Genomic DNA, 22,264 nt, shown 5'->3' with positions numbered 1-22,264 from the left:
CCTTACGCTTGGGTAGATAATACAAATTCTGTCAAATATAATTTATGCAGTATGTTAAAAAAAAAAAAAACCTGGGGCAACAATTTAAAAGTAGCCCAAATCCACAGGAAAACAGCAGGCTTGGCAATCCAAGTCACAATGGATATTAAAATGGAGGTAAAACTTCAGTTCACTGGCTTTTGTTTGGATTCAACAATCCTTGAACAAACATTCAAGTTGCTACAAGAGAAAATGGTAATACAATACTCCAAAGCTGAATAAACACTCCTCCCACGTACAAATACTTTTATTAATATAGCAAAAGCACAGCACTAATAATTGCAAACATGTTGGATTGTAGTACCAATATACTCTTTAAAGTAGCATGTAAAGTTTATGGTCCATAAATACAGTATTCCTTCAGTACCATAGTACCACCACAGTACTGTTTAAGAATATTTATTTTCTAAATCATACAGTAATATCCATAATGCATGTTAATTTAACTTTAAAATCTCTCCTCGGTAATAAACACTGCAGTGTAGAGCATTTTAGTAGTGTTTTATTTTCTTTTAGCTTGTATCACAGTATTTAGTCACTGATAACATACATTTACATTAGTGAAACATGGAATGTTTTGGAACACAATTCAATTACAATTTTACAAGCATTAAGGCACAGTAGAATTTGAATAAAAGGGTCCGTTAAAAAAAAGAACATTATGCAACAATGACAACAATCTGCTTTTCAAAGAGAATTAGAGTGATTGTTATATTCCATTCATCTGCTACAACTTGTTGCAATAAACCCTGTTAGTGTCACAATCAAGAAACCCTTTTGAATCCAAGTTGTATAAAAAGGCCTTTAAGCTACTGGTGATTCTTAAGGAAGTCTTCCATGTGGGCTGCAAGAGCCTTCACATCTTCAACCGTCACCGCATTGTACAAGGAAGCTCGGATGCCACCAACAGACCTGAGAACAGTGAAAGAGTCGTGAGACACATGAGAGACACACGCTGCCTCCTAATTCGCTTACTTATACTACGCCCTAAAAGTATGTACTGTTTTTGTGAAGAAAAAGTACGTATTTTTGAGTGTGTAACAGAAGAATACGCTGATGTAAACGGATGCCTCATTCAATTTATGACATACTCCCAAGCACTCGTGTTTACTTGTTTACTTCTCATAGGAAGGACAAATGGATTTGCAACGGTTGCTTTGTAGGGGTTGAACAGACTAGTTGACTTTAATGCTCTGCCATGACGCTTTAAAGGCCCACTGAAGAGCCTTGGAACCATAGACAGTAAAAGAAATGGACACAGCGACCCCATTGGATTCAACGGAGACAAAGTGAAGTCAATTAGAAACTCTTACTTCCTGGGGGTCGAGCGCACTGCGCAGACTCAAACTGAGCTTGACGACGTATATGTGACGTGAGCAACCCGTCTGTCTTCTAGTAGCTGTGCCAAGAGAAATCTGAATCATTCCCTTCCGAAACTTGCAGAGACGGAGAGTGTGAGTAGGAGCTGTCCATGAGCTAGCAGCAGGAGAAGCTTTTGCTAAGTATTCTGATTAATTATTTTGTCACTTTGCCTCCACGTCCTCCCGATTGCCCGTGAGCTTCTCCTCCCGTCCATACGGTAATCTCTACTGTGCGACAGAGAGTCGTGTGGTTATGACGCAATCGTTAGCCTAATTTTACAAAAATTGCTTCTACGAGGCCGTAACGTAAGATACAAGGTAATGAAGCCTTTTATACATTTTCGTGTTTCTTTAGAAATAAATAATGGACAAATGGAGTCTTTAAACGCCTCAGATGTGAAGTTATTCGCCGTCAAAGTGACGCCAAAATGAATGGGAGTCAATGGGATGCTTACAGCAGGTGGGGGTCCGCTAGCCAATGGCGGCGCCCGGGGGTACCTTCAAATTAATAGAAAACCCTGCCCCCCTGCTTGGAACGTGCAGCTTTGTATGATGCGGTGACTTCCGACTTTCGTAATTTCCACTGAAACAGAAAAATTTACCAAAAAAAAAAAAAAAAAAAAGGCTCCTCCCCCTTTTCAAATAGCCAATAGTCATACTTGACAGCACCATGTAAGCGAATCCGAGCGCTGATGATACATTGGATTCAATAGTAGAGGTGTGAATAAATTCTAGCCATTTTATTCTTAACCAACGTACAGTTGGAAAACGAAATAAAACTCGAGCGTTTGAGCAACCGAACACACACCTTCAACACATATTGCTCCGTGACGGGTCGCTTTTGCCATGTGGTAATAATAGCATAGGGGGCGGAGCTTTAGATTCTAGAGAGCATTTGATTGGACAGAAGATGTGATGAGAAGTTGAATCTGCGTGATGTCAGTTTTGAATGCTTATCTCTCCTAAATGCCAATTTTGCCATTGTTTTGGAACACACCCGCTTATTCATAACCTTAAGGCTAACATATTCATACTAAAAGCAACAAAAAAAAATTAAATTTTGATTTTAGGGGGCCTTGACGTCAACTAGTTGCTGATCATGGCCTATAGAGGACGCAACAAGATAAGAAATCTTTGAAGTCCACTTTTGCACTCTTTTTCCAACAGTTAAAATGACAAATAAATGCATACTCAGAGAGCGCTCCACTAGATTTTTGATTATACCATTATACCATGAATGCTTAAAATTGTTTGGGTGATTGCACGTTTTAAACAGCTTATTGTACATGTACATGCAAGTTAATTGCCGTTCTAAACTAATGCGCATCCGTGTTGAAACACACACATACAGACAGTTGCTCACACAGTGTAGATCGCGTGCACATGGAAACATTCAGCAGCGCAGGAAAGTATTGTCAACACTGTTCTGTGATGCATCAATAAAATCGCTTAGAAACTGAAAAGTTCTAGCAAATATTTCTTAGTAACTAAAACCCACAGTTTCACTATTAGTACAGAGACGCTGCCAGGTAGAGTTAATTCACACGCAATCGCTCTCTCACTAATGCATTTATATAAATGTAATCTTTACTGTGCTACTATCTACATCTGATTTAGAACGAGCTGAAATCTGAGAGAAATATAACGACCCAAAGACAAAAGAACTGATAAATAAGCGGTTATGTAGCAGCGCTGTGTCATATTGTGCACAAGGCAACCCGCGTTCGAGTCTCAGCTCGAGGTTCAGGCTTATTTCATTAATGACTTCATCAGCGACTAGTCAACTGAAATGTCGACTTAAAAAATCTTAAGTCGTTCAACCCCTATAGCTTTGTCGCAGTGCAAGTTGAAAACTGTCAAATCAATGAACATTCTAACTTTTGAAATTTAAATTTTGAAAATTCCAAATCCTGTTTTGGAATTAAATTTGAAATTGAAACGGCATTCTCTGTGCAGTTCAGTGGCGGTTAACCGTGTGCTGGACAAATCACATTGTGTCATGGGAAAGCCACTGATATTTAGCAATATTTATCATTCTGAACCAAATATTGTGCATAAACAAAACATGTTTTTTTTACTCGCTGCCAAGTGAATTTGTCCATACATTATATATATATATATATATATATATATATATATACAGTGTTGTGTGTAACGCGTTACAAAGTAACGCGTTACAGTAACGTAACTACTTTTTCGGGTAAAAAGTAGTGTAACGCGTTACTACTAAAAATTTGGTAACGAAACGTAGTTCCTTTTTCAATTCGGCGCAACGTTACTTTTCCCATGGATATATTTGACAGCGACACTGCCTCAGCTGCGCGCTTGAGAGAAGAGAACTGTTGAGAACTGAAGAAAGCGATTTAGTTTCATATTTATGTTTAAATAAAATAACAATTTTGTGTGGAGACATGATTTTGACCACTTTATTAAGTTTGTTTTTGTAGAAAACCTGTATTTAAAGTGAATTTCGTTTTGTATTAATTGTATCTTCATTTTAATCAATGTTTTACCAATCAATTGCCTGAATTTAATAAGAAGTAAATTAAAGAAAACTATTTAGTTTCATATTTATGTTTAAATAAAATAAATAAATAAATAATTTAATCTATGTTGATTATATGAAAAGTGAAAAGCATGAGTGAGATCATAATTTTGTGCAATATATCGGGAGATAAATGGAGTGGGCAGACATGATTTAGACCACTTTATTAAGTTTGTTTTTGTAGAAAGACTTTCTTTAAAACGAATTTCGTTGTGTATTAATTGTATCTTAATTTTAATCAATGTTTTACCAACCAATTAATTGCCTGAATTTAATAAATAAGTAAATATGGCATGCAAAATAATCATGACGGCACCAGCGCGTGAACTGGAGCTCGTCTCCATACTGTAAATGAACCGAAACTCAGATAAGCTATACTTGTCTCACAGACCTGAGAAATATATAGAAAGCTTGAATATGTGTACTTTTAAACAAAATATATTTTTTTCTCTCAAAATCTCTTTTTTTTTCTCCTACTCCCTTGATAGAGTGAGTCGTATGTCTGAAAACTAAGCTTATGTCTTCTATATCATTTTGTCCTATGCTATCAAGACGCGATTCGCACCGGTGTTAGAGAGCAGGAGCGCTTTATTGGCTGTTGCCGAAATTTAAAGTTGGATAGGGGGAGCGGAGCGGAGAGAAGTGGTGCGGGCGCGCTGCTCATCGCGGAGTGTCGCACTCTACCCCATGCTGCAGAGCCGGCTGAGAATAAAAGTTGCCGCACACAGCAGCGACAATGAGAAGGACTTTTTTTCTTTCGAAATTGATACTATTTTTTATAATAAAGAGCACAAAATAATTACCTGTTATGTCCTCCATTGTATAACTTTATGTCTACATATTTAGGAACAGATATTGGGTTCTGCCCAAAGTCAAGCAACATAAAAGTAACGTAATAGTAACGAGTAACGTAAAAAGTTACTTTCCAAATGGGGTAACTAAGTAAAGTAACGGATTACTTTTTTAAAAAGTAACGAGTAACGAGCAAACACTACTTTTTAAAAGTAACTTCCCCAACACTGTATATATATATATATATATATATATATAGATAGATAGATAGATAGATAGATAGATAGATAAATTATGCATAAAACAGGAGTTATTCAAATGTAGTTTCTGCAACATTAAACAAACGATGTACTAAAAATGGAGAAGTTTTTCCTTTGCATTTTTCACATACTGGTGACAATGTTGTCAAAACTATCCCTGTTCACACGGATCCACGAAAACGACTAAAATCCGGCCAGTAGATGGCGATGTCACTTTTTCGTAAAGAAACACTACACGCCTATAGACTAAACATGTAACACGCATGTGCATGACGTCACCGCTTTCACTAATTCACGTTTTGTAGTTTACATGGAGACGGTAACGTTATCATTTTCAAAAACTTGCACTTTGAAACCCGTTTTCAAAAGTGTGCGTTTTCAGGCCCCCAAAACACCACTGTCGTTTAAATGAACGGCCAAAACGCATAAAAAGTTTTTAGTTTTTAGTTCAAAACGGTGTTGTGTAAACGGCCCCTAAAGCACATATAAAGTACTGTAGGGTGTTATTCAATATTAATTTTAAAGTCAATATATTTTTCATTAGATTTGTAATGATGAGCAATTTAATAATTAAATTCATGGCATAGAAGTTTCAATAAAAAACAACATATTGTTAACGCTCGTCAGTACATTTGACAGATACACCAGGAGTGTTTGTGCAGCATTACTCCTCCATAAAACAAAAGAAAATGTGTGTCGATAAACTAGTGTGCAATTACTATAAGACTGCATGAATTAGAAAAACAAAACGTTACATTTTCCTAATTTTCATACAACACCTGTGTCCTTTAAGAGAGATCATGCCAAGTTTAGAGGCGCCGTCCAGGAACGACTTCTCAAGACTTTCATCTCCTTCCTTCTTTCCGATGCGGAAGGGAACGTTCATGCGGCTTCGACACGCCACGTCCACAGGGCATCTGAGAGGTGGGAGAAGGGCAAGAAGTCATTTTGACGAAAACAAATGTCTGAACAGAGATCAACTGTCTTCCTTAGAGTGTGTGTCTTGTTTTCCAGCGCAAATATCTAAATATCCTTAAATCAAGATACATTTACTTGGGAAGCAAAGTCTTGTTTTCTGACAAATGTGTCAAAATAAAATGAGTTTGTTTAAAATGAGAAAAAATATCTGCAAAAAAAGGGTTAGGGGTTGTTTTAAGCAAAAACTCCCTTAAAAATAAATAAATATATAAATAAATAAATTATATATATATATATATATATATATATATATATATATATATATATATATATATATATATATATATATAAAAAAAATGTAAAACAGTATAATATATCTATTATATATATATATATATATAGTCTTGTTTACTGAAAAGTTCAGTCAATTCAAGTAATTTTGCTTCAAGTAAATGTATCTTGATGTAAGAATGTTTAGATATTTGCACTGGAAAATAAGACAACAACACAAACCTGAGGAACAAAGTTTTTTTTTTTTTTGCAGAGTATTAGTTAAATATTCTTTTTTTATTATATCAATAACTGATTTTGATTATACTAAAATAAATTCTTCCTCATTTTTATTATATTAACTTAAAGATTAACTTCATATAATGGATTAAATATAAAAAAGTTGACCGTTTAATATTATCCATTAAGAATAACCTTCTGTACAAGAAGATTACATTTTATCTGCAAAACTGTTTTCTAAAATGTTAGGATGTGATTGAGGCAAAATCTCGGATCACTGACGAGTAGAATCCATTGGAGTGGTTGATGATGTCATAGACGATGTCAGATTTCTGCTTGTTGAGCCGCTCCATTGCATCTGCTCCTCCGTTGCTCCTGATCCACTCCAGAACCAAACCCATGATGTAAATACTGCACACACACATTATCATCATTACTTTGATGGAACGTTGAGGAGTCTATTAGGCACACACTAAATGATGAAGGGAGTCATGCTGAACTTTAGAGAAGGAGAGTATTGTATTGTCGTTGTAACATTTGATCCACTAGGATTCTTCCTGGAACATATCTTGACATGAGCCACGAGACTGTGGTTTGATGCAAACAAAGCCATAAATCCTTATTAAAAATGGTAAAACCACTGTAAATGTGTCTGACTGGATGGAATTAAAGCTATTGTACAAAATGTTGGATATTCACTCAATTCTATTAACTAAATTATAAATTAATGCACCAAGTTGCTATATTTCTTGACAATCGTAAATAGCCGAAAGTTAGACTTTTGAACTTAGAATAATTGAAAGAAGTTTCTTCTGCTCACCAAGGCTGCATTTATTTGATCAAAAATACAGTAAAACAGTAATATTGTGAAATATTATTACAAATCAAAATAACTGCTTTCTATATATATTATCAAAGCTGAATTTTCAGCATCATTACTCCAGTCTTCAGTGTCACATGATCCTTCAGAAATCAGTCTAATATGATGATTTGATGCTCAAGAAACATTTATGATTATCAATGATGAAAACAAGCATTGCTGCTTACTTTTTTTGTGTGTGTGTGTGTGTGTGTGTGTGAAAATCATGAACCTATGGAAGGTTGTTTCCGCCACATAATAAAACAATTTAAAAGATAATTGCTACTTTTTATCTCACAATTCCTACTTTATAACACAGTTGTGAGGAAAAGAAAGTCAGAATTGTGGGCTAAATTACTTTTTTTATTTTTTATTCTGTGGCGGAAACAAGCTTCAATTTCATACACTACCATTCAAAGGTTTGGAGTAAGTAATATAAATAAAAAGAATAATAATAATACTTTTATTCAGGAGGGAAAGACATTTATAATGTTACAAATTTATATTTCAAATAAACGCTCTCCTTATAAACTTTTTTTACATTTTTTTTAAACTGGATTTATTAAAGAATCCAGAAAATAAATGTACCACAAAAATATTTAGCAGCAAAAATGGTTTTCAACATTGATAAAAACAAGAACCACTATAAAAAATTGAGCACCAATAATAATTGATAATGACGGAGCATCAAATCAGCATATTAGAATGATTTCTGAAGGATCTTTGATCATAGGATTAAATTACATTTTAAAATATATTCACATATAAAACAGTTATTTTAAATTATAATAGCATTTCACAATATTTATGTTTTTACTGTATTTTTGATCACATAAATGCTGTCTAGGGTGAGAATAAGAAACTTAAAAATCATACTGATCCTGAACTCTCTACATCAAGTCAGTCAAAAATCCACTGCTGCTGGTTTGGCAAGTTTTCACATGACATATGCATTAGTAATTCCTGAAGACTACAGAAACACAACATGATGAACAAAGAAAAGACACACCTGAAGCATGCAGGAGTGTTGTAGACGGAGTTATTGCCGGCCTGCACCTGATAGTCCAGGATAATTGGGCACTCGTTCAAAGCCTTGCCCATCAGATCCTCTCTGACAATGACAACAGTCACACCCGCACACCCGACATTCTTCTGCGCGCCAGCAAATATCAGACCGAACTGTGGAAATGTACAGACACGCACGGCCTTAACTAGCAATTCACTTTTGATATCAGAGTAGAACTACAGATAATACTGACACTTTTATGATAAAGATGGTGAACTTAGGATACCAAACGTTAGCTGAAGAATCATCACCAATGATGACCAATGATTGCTTGTCACATGTTTTTAAAGGTGCAGTCTGTAAGAATGACAACTAGTGGTCGAAATAGGTACTGCAGTCCAATTCAAAATACCCAGTGAGGAAAATAAGTATTTGAACACCCTGCTATTTTGCAAGTTCTCCCACTTGGAAATCATGGAGGGGTCTGAAATTGTCATCATAGGTGCATGTCACTGTGAGAGACATAATCTAAAAAAAAAAAATCCAGAAATCACAATATATGATTTTTTAACTATTTATTTGTATGATAAAGCTGCAAATAAGTATTTGAACACCTGTCTATCAGCTAGAATTCTGACCCTCAAAGACCTGTTAGTCTGCCTTTAAAATGTCCACCTCCACTCCATTTATTATCCTAAATTAGATGCACCTGTTTGAGGTCGTTAGCTGCATAAAGACACCTGTCCACCCCATACAATCAGTAAGAATCCAACTACTAACATGGCCAAGACCAAAGAGCTGTCCAAAGACACTAGAGACAAAATTGTACACCTCCACAAGGCTGGAAAGGGCTACGGGGAAATTGCCAAGCAGCTTGGTGAAAAAAGGTCCACTGTTGGAGCAATCATTAGAAAATGGAAGAAGCTAAACATGACTGTCAATCTCCCTCGGACTGGGGCTCCATGCAAGATCTCACCTCGTGGGGTCTCAATGATCCTAAGAAAGGTGAGAAATCAGCCCAGAACTACACGCGAGGAGCTGGTCAATGACCTGAAAAGAGCTGGGACCACCGTTTCCAAGGTTACTGTTGGTAATACATTAAGACGTCATTGTTTGAAATCATGCATGGCACGGAAGGTTCCCCTGCTTAAACCAGCACATGTCAAGGCCCGTCTTAAAGGGATAGTTCAGGATTTTAGACATGAATCTCTATAGCTTCCCCATAAGCAGTGTGGTGCATTGACCATGGCTTACCCCCGACAGCGTCCTGTGAGCCGAGCTCCGGTCCAGGTTTGGTCAAGATGAAATTAGTCCGGCAAGTTTGCTGGGGTCACGGCAATAAAGCTTTTTTCTTCTCAAATCAATATGTGTTCAAAAGAGTGATATATTTGCAGCACAAAACCGCTGTCTATGGAGAGGTCAGACCTCGTAATGGCTTGGCACTATTTTCTCCCCTGTCATATCACTGCGCGCTGCCGCTACCTACAGCCAGCTGGGAGCTGCGCAGGCGCACACCACTTTTTCAGTTGTTCGGCAGTGTTTACAGCAGTGTTTACGTGCTCAGAACAGCTACACGAACGAGCTAACATAGCTACTCACCAAGAGCGATCAGTTTGTACAAGCTCCAGCTTCAACTTGTTCAACTTCTCTGTCCATCCTCTCTCTTTCTGTCCTTTCTAACTCCATCTGGCGTAACTCGTCATCTGTGTATTCAGGTTCGTAAAGATATCCTTTTGGCTGTGTGTCGAAGTCAATGTTGTCATCGTCGCTGCTGTAGTCAGACATGTTATCGTTCTCTTTACGAGCTGTAAACAAAGTGACACGTGCGCGGCTCCCAGCTGGCTGTAGGTAGCGGCAGCGCGCAGTGATATGACGGGGAAGAAAATAGTGCCAAGCCATTACGAGGTCTGACCTCTCCATAGACAGCGGTTTTGTGCTGCAAATATATCACTCTTTTGAACACATATTGATTTGAGAAGAAAAAAGCTTTATTGCCGTGACCCCAGCAAACTTGCCGGACTAATTTCATCTTGACCAAACCTGGACCGGAGCTCGGCTCACAGGACGCTGTCGGGGGTAAGTCATGGTCAATGCACCACACTGCTTATGGGGAAGCTATAGAGATTCATGTCTAAAATCCTGAACTATCCCTTTAAGTTTGCCAATGACCATTTGGATGATCCAGAGGAGTCATGGGAGAAAGTCATGTGGTCAGATGAGACCAAAATAGAACTTTTTGGTCATAATTCCACTAAACGTGTTTGGAGGAAGAAGAATGATGAGTACCATCCCAAGAACACACTCCCTACTGTGAAGCATGGGGGTGGTAGCATCATGCTTTGGGGGTGTTTTTCTGCACATGGGACAGGGCGACTGCACTGTATTAAGGAGAGGATGACCGGGGCCATGTATTGCGAGATTTTGGGGAACAACCTCCTTCCCTCAGTTAGAGCATTGAAGATGGGTCGAGGCTGGGTCTTCCAACATGACAATGACCCGAAGCACACAGCCAGGATAACCAAGGAGTGGCTCTGTAAGAAGCATATCAAGGTTCTGGCGTGGCCTAGCCAGTCTCCAGACCTAAACAATAGAGAATCTTTGGAGGGAGCTCAAACTCCGTGTTTCTCAGCGACAGCCCAGAAACCTGACTGATCTAGAGAAGATCTGTGTGGAGGAGTGGGCCAAAATCCCTCCTGCAGTGTGTGCAAACCTGGTGAAAAACTACAGGAAACGTTTGACCTCTGTAATTGCAAACAAAGGCTACTGTACCAAATATTAACATTGATTTTCTCAGGTGTTCAAATACTTATTTGCAGCTGTATCATACAAATAAATAGTTAAAAAAATCATACATTGTGATTTCTGGATTTTTGTTTTTAGATTATGTCTCTCACAGTGGACATGCACCTACGATGACAATTTCAGACCCCTCCATGATTTCTAAGTGGGAGAACTTGCAAAATAGCAAGTAATAAACGATTTCAAGTATTTAGTTGTTTATTTGTACATAATTTGGGCTTCCAGCTCATAAAACCCACGAAAACAGGATTTCAAAAAATTTGAATATTACATGAAATCACACAGCAATTACACAGTGATACCATGGTCATTGAACCAGGTTTTGGTTCTTTTGGCAGTGTGGGCCGGTGCAAATCCTGCTGGGAAATGAAGTCAGCATCTCCATAAAGCTTGTGTGCTGAAGGAAGCATGAAGTGCTCTGGAAATGTCCTGGTAGACGGCTGCGTTGAGTGGACAGCACAGTGGACCAACACCAGCCGATGACATGGCTCCCCAAACCAACACAGACTGTGGAAACTTCACACTGGACTTCAAGCATCTTGGATTGTGTGCCTCTCCATTCTTCCTCCAGACTCTGGGACCTTGGTTTCCAAATGAGATGCAAAATTTGCTCTCATCAGAAAAGAGGACTTTGGTCCACTGTGCTTTATTAAATCCAGAGTCAATGCAGCCGTCTACCAGGACATTTTCAGAGCACTTCATGCTTCCTTCATTTTCCAGCAGGATTTGCACCGGCCCACACTGCCAAAAGAACCAAAACCTGGTTCAATGACCATGGTATCACTGTGTAATTACTGTGTGAGTTCATGTAATATTCAAATTTTTTGAAATCCTGTTTTCGTGGGTTTTATGAGCTGGAAGCCCAAATTATGTACAAATAAACAACTAAATACTTGAAATCGTTTAAGTTGTGGGCCCTGAATCTATAATCTATGGAAGTTTAACGTTTTGAATGGAATTATGAAAATAAATAAACTTTTCCATGATATTCAAATTTTTTGGAAAGGGTCTGTATATATGCAATATATGCAAACATAATATGGTATTTTTATGCTTTAGTAGAGTGAAAACGTTACATACAGCACCTTTAAAATACCTAAGCCATGAAAGAATAAAGGCTTTTTATATTTTTCTAAAAACAATTTACTCGAGTGCCTTGGATTGTTTTTTTTTCTGAGAACGATCACCGACCTTTGACACATCTACCGGCCTGGAGAGGAAGTTGGATGACATGTCACTGACGAGAACCACTCCTTTGGTGTCGGGGATGAAGTTGAACTCCACGCCGTGCACCGTCTCGTTGCAGCAATAATAGACGTACGAAGCCGAAGGATTCAGAGACCAGGTGCTGCTGTCTGGGATTTCTGAGAAATCAAGCATTGATGCATCACTAGAGGTCATGTGAGGAGGGTCAAAAGTCTGCAGCCCCTTGTGAAAAAGAAGAGTGCTTAAATGTACTGCATGTGCACTTGTGGTGTACATATTTATTTTTAAAACTTTTCCTGCAGATAATGTAATATTAATAAAATAAAAGGCCACTTAAGTGTACTTCAAGCACAACAAAAAAATATTAGTAAAACTTTCATTTCAATTCTAATTTTACATTATTACAAAGTGCCCTTTTTAAAAGTGTTATGAGTACTCTCTTTAACATCCTTCCCTTGGGTCATTTTGACCCGAAACTCTTTTTAATTTTTTTTTTTAAATTGAGTATTCATCAGAGGGGTTCAAGACCCCAGGACTTTTGTTGCACTTGAACCACTAAGACACAAAAAAGAATTGAATTCAATTGAATGCAAAGACACCCAATGTAAGATATTTTGAGCTGAATTAATCGTAATGCATGAAATTGTGAGTTATTTTGAATTTAAGTTGAAAGAATATGAGGAATGTGCTTAAATTACTATTTATTGATAAAATCTAGTAATTTAAAGGTAAATCAAAAAAAAAAAAATAGCATTAAAAAAATAGCAAAAAATATAAAAATGAAATGAAATAAGCTTTCTGGACAAAAAAAAGAAGTATAATTTTAGGGCTTCGGGTCATTTTTAACCCGCGAGGGAAAGATGTGTTACAAAGTGCAAGGGAAGGATGAGGGCTGAAAAAAGAAGTACACTTATTTTGATGTGTCCACTAACTAAGTACAGGATTGTAGTTTTAAATGTAGTGTGTTTTCAATATTACACTTAACCCTAAAACTGGCAATGTGATCTGGGTGTAACATAGTTTTTAGCCGCTTTCCGACCGGAGGAACCTTTTCACAGTTCCTAGAACTATTGGCTAAAGTACCCGGATGTCGGCGTGTTCGCACCGCAGGAACTAGGAACGATTTTAGTTCTAGGAACTCCATTTGTAGGAACTAATTTAGGTCCTACTTCAGAGTAGGGTCTAAACCATAGACTGTAAAAAAAGATGGACGACGCCCCTTCGCTCTCTTCCATTGATGAGAACTGAAGCCGCCAGAGTCCTGATATGCATGATATCTATGCTGATATGGCGCTGACATATTGGAACTTGAGTCTGCGCAGTAGCGATCTCGGGACCAGACCTGCGCAGTAGTGAGGAGGAAGTAAAGCCGCGAAATCAACGCTCCGCCCTCACTCTCGCAGAATGCACTCAGGGAGAGTGGATTCTGCACACTTTTTTAAAAATTGATTGCAGTACGACAAGAGGCTTGTTGAAATATAGTAAATACAATCTCCTCAATCCTCCGAAGATCCCGAAAAAATGTCCGTTGGTGCTTCAGTGACTACTTCGCTCAGAGAACCTGTCAATCACAGCTGTCAATCATGACGTTACACCACCGCATCACGTAACTAACTAAAAACCAACTTATTTTTTAAACAGACACTTGAACTTACATCAGCGTGATAAAAACGACAGCAAATGAAAGAAACCACCTTTCGAAAAAAGATATTTGAAGTGTAATTTAATTGTTTAGTTGGTCTCACGTCCCGTTGAATAACACGGGGAGGCGGGGCTTATGACCTATACTAGGACCGGACACCGGGGGGCGATCGAGACGTTTTGGCTTCACTTTTCAGGGCTTGTGCGGACGTTAGTGTACGCTGATTGACCGAACGCACGCGGAACACCAGCACCCGCCATTTTTAAAACAGCTAGAATGTAAACACACAGATTATAGCCTATATATTTACTCCATAAACTAACTATACAAAGTTTAAACATGGAAAACAGTGATAGATGGGTCTCTAAACCTTTATGCTGAAGAGAAAATCCAACGCAACTTTGAGGGGACCAAGCCAAACATGATTATGTTTTATCTGCCCAGCTAGCAACACTGGACATCAACCACACAGCATAGGCTAATAACCTTTTTTCACATAATGTCTACTTTTTATAACAGTTCTATCTGATAAGATATTAAACAGTACTGTTAGACAGATCGCTAACAAATAAACACAGAGAATGCGAGCATTGTTTGCTCTGGCGGTCTCAGCGCCGCCAAAATAAAGGTCCGTCGCGCCGTCAAAATAAAAGTCACCGTGCCTGCGTCACTCCCTTACCCCTCCTACCAGTTCCTATGGCCACTTGGCCAGTGCGAACGCAAACAGCAAAACCGAGTTTGGGGGAGAGTAGTTCTTAGAACTGTTTAGAAGTGGACAGTTCCTAGAACTAAGTTCCTAGAACTACTTGGTCGGAAAGCGGCTTTTGTCGTCTTTTTTGGGGCGTAAGAATGTTTTTTTTCATCAAATCCTTTTATCATTTATCACAGCCTGGTCTGTCTTGAGTATGCTGGTCACATGATTTGTTTAAAAAATGTTGTGATTTAATTAGTCAGCCTGACCTAAATCCAACATGGCTGCCAGTGGTGCAGGACATTCAGATTTTGAGATAAGTAAATATATATTAAACTTACTTTTCTTTTGAAAAAATAATACTAACACTGCTAACATTAATTATGAACATTGTCTTAAGGTGCTGAAAAAGAAAATTTATAAAAATGTTGTTCATGTTGTTATTTAGCACGTTTTTAAATATATGTTACACCTGAGACACATTGCCACTTTTGGGTATAAAAAAGGGATTAACTTTGTATTTATTTTTGTAACAATCTTTGTATTCTGAGGTTTTTTTTTTGTTTTTTTTTTTACAAATTATAAAATTTACAGATTAAACTGATACAGCCTGTCTGTCTTGAGTATGCTGGTCACATGATTTGCTTCAAGTTATCTGTGATCAATTAGTCAGCCTGACCTAAATCCAACATTTTTTTACCATTTTTATGGTAACGCAAGGTCTGATTTCAAAACGGTTTCCACAGGCTGAATCTTGAGTTTGTAAGCTTTCCAATGATATATAATATGTCAACATTATATGAGTTGAAGTATAGGATTTAATTGTTTTAAACATGCAATGGCAGTTACAGTTATAGATTTGGTCCTTTTTTTATACCCTAAACAGGCAATGTGATCTGGGAGTCACAACTCATAAAATCCTAAATACATAACATTTTTCAAAAATTATTTTGGATATGATTTACTTAAGTCCAGATGATATAAAAAATGACATGAAATTATTTGTTGCTTATCATTTTCTACTCTTGCCTGTTTAAGGGTTAAAGTTAATATTTGAAATTGCAACTACATTATTACAAATGCATGATTACAGATACATTTAAATGCAAGAGAAATTACATTACACACATATATATATATATATATATATATATCAGAAGAAATTATGAAATTATATATAAGATGCATTTAAAAAGTCTACTGAAGTGGGTCAAAAAACCCAGCTAAATGCATTTAATATAAATTTAAACTAGAATACATTTTCATTTAATTGCAATTAACATGCAGTCAAGTGTCTTGAATATACTTGAATATAATGTTTTAATGTACATTACATACTATTTTTTTTAATTATTGCTAAAGTGTGTAAACAAACCATATGTAAATTCATAAGTCGACACCATTGCTGAGTATTTCCTCCTTAAAACTGCAGTGAACCAAAGACAGTCTCAAAAACACGCTTTGAAATCGCTGGTGTTTCTGACGTCACAAACTACCTTGTAACCAATCAGATCAACGTGTGATCGTCAACCAGTGGATCTCTGAGTGAGTGAGTGAGTGGAGGCGGGGCTCATTTGCATATTCATAGAACCGTGTATATTAAATGTTGCAAGGGTGTCGAGTTACATTCAAGATATTTTAAGGCATGAAGAATTTTTTCCAAGAAAAAAAACACTTAAATATGTAATTTTGGTGATCAAAGATGAGCTTTTAGAGATAAAATGATTGACTACAGGGGGACTTTAAGTATAATGTTTTAACGTACCTTAAGTACTCTTTTTTTTTTTTTTTACTATGCTAGAGCGATGCTTTTGAAAAGAGTGTAAAATATGCAGGATAGCTTGAACAGATTTCACAAGACTGACACAAAAAGCACCTTTTAAAAACCGTTTGCTATACTCTGATTACTCACTGGTGTAGCTATCCAGTTTTGGATGGATCACGTTCACTTTCCCGTACTTCTCTGCCTCTTTGGCCGCCTTCGCAGACCACGTCCCTGTGACCAGGTAATCTGCACACCTGTCCTCTTTCAGACCAATCAGATTCAGAGGAACGCCACTGAACTGTCCCGAGCCTCCGCCTTGCAGGAACAGTATCTTATAGTTTTCAGGTACGTTCCTATTCAGTGTGAAAAATGTACATTTGTTATGAAATATGAATGAACAAAGACATTAATCTCCAACTGAGGGATAGTTTCATGAAAGGTAAACACTCACAGAAGCTCACGGAGAAGGTTTTCAGTATTATTTAAGATCTTGGTGAAATCCGAAGACCTGTGACTCATTTCTGGATAAGATATAAAGAGACATAAACACCTGCATTGCACATGTAAGCGTATATATTTATAACGCAGATCATTACCAAGAATGCTTATCCCGGTGCCACTGTAATCCAACAGCTCCTTCTGTGCTTGGATTAAAACCTAGGAATGAAATAGAAAACAACTTTTTATATTAAAACAGTTTTGGCTGTGCCTAAACTACCATAAATAGAGGGTCTTTAGAATTGACTTTTGAATGAAAGTCTTTCTGTTTGTGACCAAAAAGCCAGATAAAAGGATGGACATGTTGGACACCACTTATGAAACCAATGCGAAACAACCCACGCAATCAGTAAAAGCTATAATGATACTTATCAGATTGTGCTACCAACACTATATTTGCATTGTTTTAAGGGTAGGTTTATGGTTAAGGGTTTAGGGTAGGTAGGTTAGTAAAATCAAGCCTCAAACCACATGAATATTGTGCTGGTATCGCACAATCTGCTCGATTTCAGGGTTTTTCGGAGTCAACTCTGATTTACGAGTCCCAGAATCGACTCAATTTGCTCCATTTACTTCAAGTTGAAACTGGGTCGGCAAAAAGAATACAAGATTGCTGTCATTATGTAGGCTGTTCTTTTCCCCCCGACACAAAGCCTAAAACTATCTTTATTAAAAAAACACACTTTTAGCGTGACTGGCCAAATTATCCAATGATGACAGATTTTTCATTTTTGGGTGAATTATCACTTTAAGAGTCGAAGAATCGAGTCTTTTGGAGTCGACTCCCCATCAGTTGCATTTCTCATTGTCGAGAGGGTGGGGGTGCATTGCAGTTAGGGTTAGACAATCAGTTAGTAGCCTCAAAAATGCAAAACTTGGCACACAGACACTGGAGAGGCAATTAAATCTGAATTTCTGGAGTAAACAACCACTTCATTCACAGTTAGAGAGTTAGGTTAGTTATCTAATGAGAAAAGGCAAGCTACTGATTAGAAGCAAAGGATTGATTCAATCTACAAACGTATTCAGAGACACGCAGAATAACCTGTTTTATATTTTTCATAACAAATCAAGACATGTTCACTCGTCTTTACCAAGTCCTTACAATACTTTCTTTGGCATGTATATGATCTCTGAATCGAGAGTTTGAATGTATAATTGTAATTGTTAGCATGTCTACTGAGTCATGAATAGACTTGGCACTCTTCAGTCCACAGGCGACTCTGAATGCCAAGTTGTGGCTGATGCAACATTGCACATACAGTACATGCATGCATCTCTAGACCAGCAGAACTGCCGACAGCATTGTTTTAATGCTTACAGTGCATCCAAAGCCTGCATCCCAAATGATGCACAACGATTTTGCACACTAAAGTATCATAAAACAGTCTTGCATGCGCACTACAGTATTATAAAACAGTCTTGCATGCGCACTACAGTATTATAAAACAGACTTGCATGCGCACTACAGTATTATAAAAGTGTGCATGCACACTAGTGATTTGTTACTGATAAAGATGATGTAATCGTACTGATATGATGTCACGCATCACTGCTTTTACTCTACAAACGCGCTGACGCGTAAACAAAACTTTAACCAAAAATATATACATAAAAAAATAAATAAACATTCCTAAATTACCGATGCACTTACCGACTGTGGAAGTTTAGCTGGTCCCGCTCCAAAATTGATGGTCTGTTTCTTCTCCATGTTTTAAATAAAGCTGCGTAGATGACCGAGGTGGGATGAATTAAATCTGTCTGAAACACCGCAACTTGACCTACTTCTCTGTTAGTGATTCAACAGGCACTATTATTCTGTTTACACATGATCACCCCTAATGTGCGAGTTTCCTGCTGGTTTTCATTGGCTCGCGGTTTCCGGAATGTCTGCTTGCGGCTGTTTGATTGGATGCTGTGGTTGTGACGTTGCTGTAATTGACTCGTACATTTGAGTTCATTAAATATTCATGAGCTTAAGTAAGTTATATCTATGCAAGACTAGGAAACATCCTGTCTATGGCAAACATTCATGACGGTTCTTTGCAAATCTGATGATATATTTAAATATAACTAAATAAAACCCTGCAAGATCACTCAGATCATGATCCAACGGTAACTTTGTGCCAAAAACATGGCTAAAAAGTCGTCAGCCTTTATTTTAAAGGGATCGTTCACCCAAAAATTTCAATTCTGTCATACTTGCTCTCATAGACTTTCGTTCATTTTCAGAACACAAATGAATATCTTTTAAATTAAATATGAGCGATTTCTGTCCCTTCATTGACAGCTACGCAACTACCACTTTCAAGCCCCAGAAAGGTAGTAAAGACATCGTTAAAGAAAGACAGTGGCTACTTGCAGTGTATTAGCAACTAGATTCTATTCCCAGCTAACAATTTTTGGTTCCCAGAACGTTTTCACAACGTTATTTTTTGGTTTCCAGAACGTTATTTTTTATGGTTTGTTTTTAGTTAGCCAGTAAAGTTTTCTTAACGTTCCCATAACGTTATTTCTAATGTTCAAATAACCTCAATTCATCTTTTTTTACTTAATAAAATACAACAGTAAATCTATATAAATAATCGGCATATAGGCTACAGTTCATGTTTTTCTCGATTCATTGTTTAATTGTTGATAAAACTTTTTTTTTTACAATCATGGGGTATGCATCACATTCAAACATGCGCAAAAGGTGCAAGAACATTATAAACAAACTAACTACTTAAAAAAGCTACTTTGAAATTTTCATTTCATTTACCACTACTTTTTAACACTAACTATATTAGTTGTGATTGTGCACATTCAAAACATTCACAAAAAAGTGTATTAGATAATTACTAATAGATTTACACTAAATGTTCTCACCGATAGATTCTATTTACATTACGTAAAAATATCCATTTCTTTCCAATATGTGTAGTAGATGCTATTTATACTGATACTTGGCAGATAGGCCTACTATTTGCACTTCAGTGTTGTTGTACATTACAGTATGCAATAATAACATAGTGTAAATGATTATATTAAATTATTAAATGGATGCCACCTTATTAAATACAATAAAGCCTTCCCTACACCGACCCGATAAACACTTTATTATTAAACACACGTTAGACATTTTATTTACATTTTACACATATTTTCTTCATTTGAAAATAAACGCCTTTCTGGTCTGATCTGTAATGGGAAAGGCATTTATTTTTATTATTTATAATAAATAAAAAAAAATCATTACCTAAATTTTCAAATCTCCAACGAGTGTTCAGGAGAGCACCACGACGCATGCGCGATGTGTTGACGCGAGAGCAGACGCATGAAGGCGTGTCCGAGATTTATTTTTAGTAAATAAAGGGGTAAATTATGGTCTTTTTTGCGCAAACAAAGCACTTGAATCGCTTCATAAAATTGAGGTTAATCCACTGGAGTCACATTACTTTAATGACATCTTTACTACCTTTATAAGGCTTGAAAGTGGTTGTTGTGTAGCTGTCAATGGAGGGACAGAAAGCTCTCAGATTTCATCAAAAAGATCTTCATTTGTGTTCTGTAGATGAACGAAAGTCTTACGGGTTTGGAATGATGACATGAGGGCGAGTAATTCATTTTTGGGTGAATAACTCTTTAAGATATACTGAGGCCCCGTATACAGGTGCTGGTCATATAATTAGAATATCATCAAAAAGTTGATTTATTTCAGTAATTCCTTTAAAAAAGTGAAACTTGTATATTATATAGACTCATTACATGCAAAGTGAGATATCTCAAGCCTTTATTTGTTATAATTTTGATGATTATGGCTTACAGCTTATGAAACCCACGAAATCAAAATCCCAGAAAATTAGAATATTACATGAAATCACACAGTAATTACACAGTAATCCCATGGTCATTGAACCAGGTTTTGGTTATTTTGGCAGTGTGGGCAGGTGCAAATCCTGCTGGAAAATGAAGTCAGCATCTCCATAAAGCTTGTCTGCTGAAGGAAGCATGAAGTGCTCTGGAAATGTCCTGGTAGACGGCTGCGTTGAGTGGACAGCACAGTGGACCAACACCAGCCGATGACATGGCTCCCCAAACCAACACAGACTGTGGAAACTTCACACGGGACTTCAAGCATCTTGGATTGTGTGCCTCATTCTTCCTCCAGACTCTGGGACCTTGGTTTCCAAATGAGATGCAAAATTTGCTCTCATCAGAAAAGAGGACTTTGGTCCACTGTGCTTTATTAAATCCAGAGTCAACGCAGCCGTCTACCAGGACATTTCCAGAGCACTTCATGCTTCCTTCATTCTCCAGCAGGATTTGCACCGGCCCACACTGCCAAAAGAACCAAAACCTGGTTCAATGACCATGGTATCACTGTGTAATTACTGTGTGATTTCAGGTAATATTCTAATTTTTTTAAATCCTGTTTTTGTGGGTTTCATAAGCTGTAAGCCATAATCATCAAAATTATAACAAATAAAGGCTTGAGATATCTCACTTTGCATGTAATGAGTCTATATAATATACAAGTTTCACTTTTTTAACGGAATTACTGAAATAAATCAACTTTTTGATGATATTCTAATTTTATGACCAGCACCTGTAGTGCCCCTGTCCCTTGGTTGAGAACTTCTACTGGCATATTCCCCTCTCTCTTAACGGGGTTCAATATAGTTTTAGCCCCCATTGTGTCACGTTACGTGTAGGACAAAGCTCATGGAGATGAGGAATACGTAAAAATAACTTTAGTTTTAATAATCAAACTCTGAGGGGAAACACCAAACACTCACGCTAACATTGACGATAACGGACAACGACTGAACTAGAACACAAGGTCTAAATACACAGGGACTAACAAGATAACTAATGAGGTGATTGACAATGCACAGGTGATAGACATGACTAATTAACAATAATGGAACGCTAGGAAACAGGACGGAACCAAAAACACAATGCAGAGGGGAAACACAGATCATACATCTAACACATTGCCTATAAATGTATGGACAAACAAAGTCGAAACATTATTCTACAAAAGAGTGATTTAGCCATTACATTCCCAATCCAAAACTCACCACATCTCAAAACACATTTGTTCACTGTGGCCTTTTCTTGGGGTTTTTATTTATTTAATTTATTATTTATTTTACTCCCATTAGGCCTATGTATGTTTTTTTCTGTAGGGACTATTTTTAACAGGTGATAAGTAAAAAAAACGTTGCCTTGAGAGCCGTGAAGTATAATGCAGTAGTTTCAGCAGGTGGCAGCATTTTGCAGAGAGTTATAAATCCAGAGTTATAGAGTTATCATCAACCTATAATCGAGGTTGTCTAAAAAGCTAATCTGCAAACAAAACTCTGTAGAAATCAACCATCCCAAAATATT

General features: G+C 37.1%; 1 protein-coding gene across 1 annotated transcript; it reads right to left on the bottom strand.

Moving 5' to 3' along the window:
• Window positions 1-270: 270 nt before the first annotated feature.
• psat1 (phosphoserine aminotransferase 1) lies at window positions 271-18,741 on the bottom strand. The gene is made up of 9 exons (XM_079872193.1): window positions 18,546-18,741; window positions 16,990-17,050; window positions 16,845-16,914; window positions 16,541-16,746; window positions 12,281-12,453; window positions 8,294-8,463; window positions 6,708-6,836; window positions 5,777-5,914; window positions 271-951 (listed from the first exon to the last, which is right to left on the bottom strand). Exons 1-9 carry the CDS (start codon window positions 18,600-18,602, stop codon window positions 849-851), a joined length of 1,107 nt encoding a protein of 368 aa, XP_079728319.1. The 5' UTR covers window positions 18,603-18,741; the 3' UTR covers window positions 271-848.
• Between the last annotated feature and the right edge of the window lie 3,523 nt (window positions 18,742-22,264).

This window comes from Squalius cephalus, assembly GCF_949319135.1.
Source record: "Squalius cephalus genome assembly, chromosome: 5".
NCBI lineage: Eukaryota > Metazoa > Chordata > Actinopteri > Cypriniformes > Leuciscidae > Squalius > Squalius cephalus.
Note: the sequence above shows the minus strand (reverse complement) of the source record. Positions and strands in the feature narration are given on the sequence as shown.

What these genes read in the sequence shown, in the direction of transcription:
- psat1 (XM_079872193.1), bottom strand. Translation starts at nt 18,602, where the DNA reads ATGGAGAAGAAACAGACCATCAATTTTGGAGCGGGACCAGCTAAACTT. An exon ending in AAAACTGGATAGCTACACCA is followed by an intron (nt 12,454 to 16,540) that starts GTGAGTAATCAG and finishes TTGATTTCTCAG; the next exon opens with AAATCCCAGACAGCAGCACC. An exon ending in AACACTCCTGCATGCTTCAG is followed by an intron (nt 6,837 to 8,293) that starts GTGTGTCTTTTC and finishes GTGTGTGTGCAG; the next exon opens with TATTTACATCATGGGTTTGG.